At 39.7% G+C, this 5,919-nt stretch overlaps 1 protein-coding gene across 1 annotated transcript; it reads left to right on the top strand.

The window, feature by feature from the left end:
• Positions 1–1,363: 1,363 nt before the first annotated feature.
• srp19 (signal recognition particle 19) lies at positions 1,364–5,919 on the top strand. Its single transcript, XM_042481509.2, has 5 exons — positions 1,364–1,571; positions 3,010–3,085; positions 3,841–3,912; positions 4,027–4,135; positions 5,363–5,919. Exons 1-5 carry the CDS (start codon positions 1,378–1,380, stop codon positions 5,491–5,493), a joined length of 582 nt encoding a protein of 193 aa, XP_042337443.1. The 5' UTR covers positions 1,364–1,377; the 3' UTR covers positions 5,494–5,919.

Raw genomic sequence — 5,919 nt, 5'->3', positions numbered from 1 at the left:
TACGCTGAGGACTCGCTGCTCTTCTTCTACTTTCAAATCTGCACGTTTTTAAATAATCAATAACTAAAGAGCTCTGCATCAAACTGCTTATCAGATCAGCTCCTACAGTCAGATAGAAGGTTAGCGTGTCAATCAGCAGCTTATTTACGTTCGTCTCTCTGCGGGACCACAGACTCTGGTCCCGCAGAGAGACGAACGCACCCCCGCGGCTGACACTGAGCAGGCGGGCGGGCAGCCGAGAGACCGGGGCGTCCGGTGGACCGGACACCGGGGACCACGGCCTAAAGTGTTACATTATATACATTATACATTACATTATAGTAAAGTACGTCCTCCAAAATCATGACAAAACATCATAGTAAACTATGATGACCAAAATAAGAAAAAACGCCATAGTATGGTATGTTCATGAAAAGGTTATTGTATATATTGTATAGTAAGTTCTCAAAAGTCATGAAAACATCATTATCCTCCCAAATTGCGAAACCCGCCCTGTCATAGTATAGTAAGTCAAAAATCTTGAAAAGAAGTCATAGTATAGTATGTGATCCTAAAATGCAAAATCCCCCCCCCCTCCCCCAACACACACAGACACACACACACACACACACACACACACACTCAAAAGCGATGAAAATTAATATATTTACAAGTGTAGTTTTCTGGAAACGTTTCCCTATCCTTTTGACAATTTTTACCTGAACATAAGCAGAGAAAAAGTAAAACTTAAAATAAAAACAATTATTTATTCCATATAATTTTTGTCCCTGAAACATAATTTTACTCTTACCCTTTTAAATGTGGAGCAACACACTTTTGTGGTTTCTTAAGGGAAAAAAATTCAAAATATTGATAGAAATGTAGAATTACCCAAATTTTATAAGAAAAAAAAATTTAGAAACCATCAACATTTTAAAAAGAAACATAAAATTGCCCCAAAAAGGGGAAAAAGCCTGAGTTTCTCTTTAAAAGTTACAAATAAAAGAAAGAAAATAAAGAGAAATTTTTTTTTTTAAGATTATATATGTATATATATATATAAAGAAAACATGCTTTCCAAACCTTATTTCGCCAAGGACTATAAAAGATTTTAAAAAATACCACAATTTGTTCTTTAAAAAAATCTTTAAAGAAACGTAAAATTGCCAAAAATAAATGCATAATGGAAAAAGAACATTTTTCTATTTTATTTAGAATTTTTATTTTTATTTTTTAACCAGGGTAAAATGTCTGGAAAAAAACTAGGAAACAAATATATTCTTATGTATATTCTAATATAGTCCTTTTTTTAACAGCGAAAAAACAAGCGCTCCTCTGAGCAGCTTGTTGACGGGCGGTGCTTAAAGAGCGACCCCGGCGGCGCGCTCGGTGCAGTGAATGAAGCGCTCCTCCCGGTCGTCAACAGTCGCTCACTGTGGCCGTGGAGCCGCCGTATGGCTGCGTGTTTTACGGTCATCAAACCGTGTTTCTAGTCGCCGTTTTCAGCCGAGACTCGCCCGTCTGCAGTCGCAGGAAGCAGCGGGCGGCCCGACGATGGCTCACCTGACGCAGAGCCCCGCGGACAAAGAGAGGCGAGTTATTCACAGCCTGTTAGCACGGCTAAGCTATAGCTAGCAGCGCTGAGCTCCTGCTCACGTTGTGCGAAACTCCCGTAGAAGATTCATCTATTAAGGAAATCTGTTGTGTCTACAAACATAACTTGATAATTAATCCTAACTGGAGTACAAGTGTCAATCCTGAAGGTTTATTCTATAATTCGGCATTCATTAATTTTGGGTTTTCACTTTTAAACCAACAAAAAACGAGTTTTTCTCCGGTTTACGTGACACTTGTACCCTCGACAGTAAAGAGAAATGGGGCAAGATAACTGGGTAAACCGAATTAAAATGTTTAGCCGATTGGGCGCTCTAATCATCATCTCATAAAATTAATATTTTTTGTTTCTAATGATTTTGATTTGAGGTCAGTGTTATACCACAAATTAAAATTGTGCATGCTTTACATGGAGTTTGGTCTCTCGCTAGCATGACGTGTATTTAAGGTCCTTTAATTTTCGTATTTGGTGGTCAAATATCGATCCCACCGACGATGTATTGATTATTACGGCTGAGAACGAAACTATGTGTGACTTGTCATCATAGAAATTACATTATATGAAGTTTACTTTCACTTTTCAGCTAAGAGCTTCTTGAAAGTGTTTATCACAACAGAAAAGCGAATTAACTGTAAAGAAGTCGGATTCAGACGAAGACAAAATATGATTTCCATAATGGAATAATCTGCAATTATGTTTCAGTTAAAATTACTTTAAAATAATGTGAATAAAAATGTTGCAACAATATCATTTTATGAGGAACCGAATGTGTTCATAATTATAGTAATTAGGTATTGAAATTCCTTTTAAATAAGACATTTTTGGACCAGTTTAACTTTTTAAATAATCAGCTCAAAAACGTTTGTTAATAATTGTGGTAAAAGTACATCATTTAAATTAATTTTAAATAATGTGAAAACTTGATTTTTTATGAGGAACCAACTTAAAAATGTGTTCATAACTATGGTAATAAAATACTTAATTACCATTTTTATAAACATAACTATGGTAATCAAATACTTAATTACCATTTTTATGAGCACCAGTTTTTAAGTTGATAACCCGTACGTCAAGTAAAGTTTTCCACAATATAAAAAAGAAAATCTAAAGTATTTATTAACTATGTTTATGAACACTTTTTAAATTAATTAACCCATAAAAATAAAGTTGTTCCAACAAATGTTTTCACATAATTTAAATGCAGTTTTGTTAAATGATTTGTTTGGTGAATAAAATGTCAGCATATGCTAAAAAAAAATACCAGAAAGATTTTCCCTACAGCCAAATTTTAAGTGTTTAGGATTTTATGTTAACGTAAAGGATTATAAAATCTGCATATATTTACATTTATAAAACAAGAACCAGGTAATTGTTCATTATTTTCTCGAAAACTTACCTAAATTTATGCTCTTCAGGTTCATCTGCATCTACCCGATCTACCTCAACAGTAAGAAGACGCTGGCTGAAGGACGGCGGATCCCCACAGAGAAGGTTTGTACCGCCGGAAGTTTTAATGCTGACATGAAAAAGATGAAATGTGAGAAACATCGACGGATGGACGTGCAGGTGTTCGCGGCAGAGCGCTCCGCCCACAAACAGATTTTCTGTTCATTTCGTTTTCGTGACATTTCGTGGTTTGTTCTCATCGTGGTCATAATTTGGTTGTGAAATAAACAGACTGTCATCGTCGACTTTGAATCGGTTTCAACGAGGGTCGAACGATTTTGATGTTTCAGGTTTTTCATGCAACTTCTCTCGCTGATGTTCCTCGCTGATGTTCCTCTGGCCTCCATCCAGTAACCATGGCGACGGATGTTCAAAACATTGGCAGGTTTATATCTGTCGTGGCCGTTCAGTAAAGCCAATCTAACATCGTCTCTGTCTCTTCTGAGAGTGAAGAAGATCTCGGGCTCTTCCTCCGTCCTCACGCACAGAGTCGTGTTTTCACGTCATGTGACCTTGTTGCACTTTTTCTTCTTCTTTGGTTTTCGTGGCGGTCGGCGTCCATAAAGTCGCATTACTGCAACCCTCCGTTTCAAGTCATATGAGCTTTCTCTGGTGGGAAAGGGGGGCGTGGGTGGATCGTGGACGGATACAAGCCACCAGAGGGCGGGGCGGACGCGAATCGAGGCGTGTCGATCGCGTAAAGTGGGCGTGCGCCGTTAGAGGGAAGTGGTGGAGGGCAAATACACAAACAGGTCGTAAGCAAATAGCGAGGAGGCAAACGGCTGCTGTTGTGTCCGCAGGCGGTGGAGAACCCGTCCTGCGCTGAGATCCGAGACGTGCTGACGGCGGCTGGAATGAACGTCTACGTGGAGGTAAAACTGAAACTTTATTGCTCCTGCAGGAGAAACCGAAAATCACAATCGGAAACGTAGAAATGTAAGTGATGTCATGTAAATGTGTTTATCTATGCACGTTTTTTTTTTCAGAACAAAATGCACCCGAGAGAGTGGAACAGGGACGTCCAGTTCAGAGGACGAGTCCGAGTCCAGGTGAAGCAGGCGGACGGCAGCCTCTGTCAGGACAAATTCACCTGCCGTGAGTCCAGCTACACGCTACACGCTACAACTACATGCTACAACTACAACTACACGCTACAACTCCACACTCCACAGTACACAGTACACACTCCACAGTACACAGTACACAGTACACACTCCACAGTACACAGTACACAGTACACAGTACACACTCCACAGTACACAGTACACAGTACACAGTACACACTCCACAGTACACAGTACACAGTACACAGTACACACTCCACAGTACACAGTACACAGTACACAGTACACAGTACACAGTACACACTCCACACTCCACAGTACACAGTACACACTCCACAGTACACAGTACACAGTACACACTCCACAGTACACAGTACACAGTACACAGTACACAGTACACACTCCACAGTACACAGTACACAGTACACACTCCAGACTCCAGGTCGGCGTGAGCGTGCGTCCGTGCCGTTGTTTTGAGCGTGGTATCAGAAGAACACGCGGGGGGAATTTGTATTGCATATTTGGCACAAACGTGCTCCTGATTCGTGGATGAACTGATCAGAATTTGATAAAATGATTAAATGAAGACATTTATATCCCAAAGTTCAAAGGTCAACGTCACAGCGACGCGATGGTGTTTTTAGTTGTTACGGTTACGGGGCGTCGTCGGGGACGTTCGGTCAGATGCTGAACTGGAGAAACTAAACTGAAAACTGAGCTGCTTGTAGAAATCTGCCGTGCCTGAAAAAATTAGTCGCTTCTTTGCAGCAGCAACCATTTCGATGCTCAGCAAAGACGGGAAATACGATCAAAGATGTATTTAACCCTTTGAAACCTGAGCAAATTAGCTTCATTGCCTTTATAACCTGAAAATTTGCCAAAAAAGGGGGAAAAAGGCAAGAAAGAAATTGTTTTCTAAAAAATAATAAAAACCAGACAGAAAAATTATCTGGAAAAAAAATCTTGAAAATCCGAATAAATGTAACTGTGATCATTGTAAATATATATTTCACTGGACATTTTTCCTTCTTTTTGTATTTTAAAAACAGAAGAATTTTCTAAATCTGTTAATCTTTTTTTTCTGGCTCTCTCTCTGTTCATAAAACCGTCGTCTTTGCCGCTCGTGGCGTCATTGAAACGAACGACTGACCGAACGTAGAGTCTTCTGAAGCTCGCTACATGTGTTTAAACATACGGACTGTATATGCACTGTGCTTTTATTCAGAGTTTTATTTGTCTTCATTTTTTACTGCTGCAGGGAGAGACGTGATGTTCTACGTGGCGGAGATGATCCCTAAACTCAAGACTCGGACCCAGAAGAGCGGAGGAGGAGACTCCAGCTCTCAGCAGGGAGAGGGAGGAAAGAAGAGCAAGAAGAAGAAGAAGTAAACTCGTCGAAATCACCTGATTTTCCTTTTTTAAACTGATTTTAAGATGAGGTCAGTCGGGCTCAATCAAACCCTAAAATCTACAATGAAGCCAGTTATGTGAGTTTTCTTTTTAAGGGTTTGTTTTCGTCGTTGTGACTCAGAAACTCGTTCAGCTGTCGGCATTCAAATGAAAACGTAATTCCCTTTAATTCTTTAGATTCGCTCCCAGATGATTTTTTTGTGTTAAATCTGTGTAACCTGCTTGCAGCTCATCATGTCGTTTCTGAAAATGCAGATAAAAAAGGTCCTTTTTCTGTATTATTTCTGCTGTCAGAGTGCACGCTGTGCTTCTTTTGTTTCTGTGTAACGTCTCATTGACTCCTCGTTTTCTCAGCGTCGCCGAGTCTCTGTGACGACGACATGAATAAAGAGTTCATTTTCTCAA

The sequence above is a fragment of the Plectropomus leopardus genome, chromosome 4 (genome assembly GCF_026936395.1).
Source record: "Plectropomus leopardus strain MGB_pleo_1.0 chromosome 4, ASM2693639v1, whole genome shotgun sequence".
NCBI lineage: Eukaryota > Metazoa > Chordata > Actinopteri > Perciformes > Serranidae > Plectropomus > Plectropomus leopardus.
The sequence above is the reverse complement of the archived record's forward strand: the minus strand, read 5'-3'. Positions and strand labels throughout refer to the sequence as shown.

Bases quoted from the DNA above. Each gene is read 5' to 3' on its own strand.
- srp19 (XM_042481509.2), top strand. From the start codon at position 1,378: ATGAAGCGCTCCTCCCGGTCGTCAACAGTCGCTCACTGTGGCCGTGGA. The intron at 1,572-3,009 runs GCGAGTTATTCA...TATGCTCTTCAG, and splicing joins AGCCCCGCGGACAAAGAGAG to GTTCATCTGCATCTACCCGA. The intron at 4,136-5,362 runs GTGAGTCCAGCT...TTACTGCTGCAG, and splicing joins TCAGGACAAATTCACCTGCC to GGAGAGACGTGATGTTCTAC.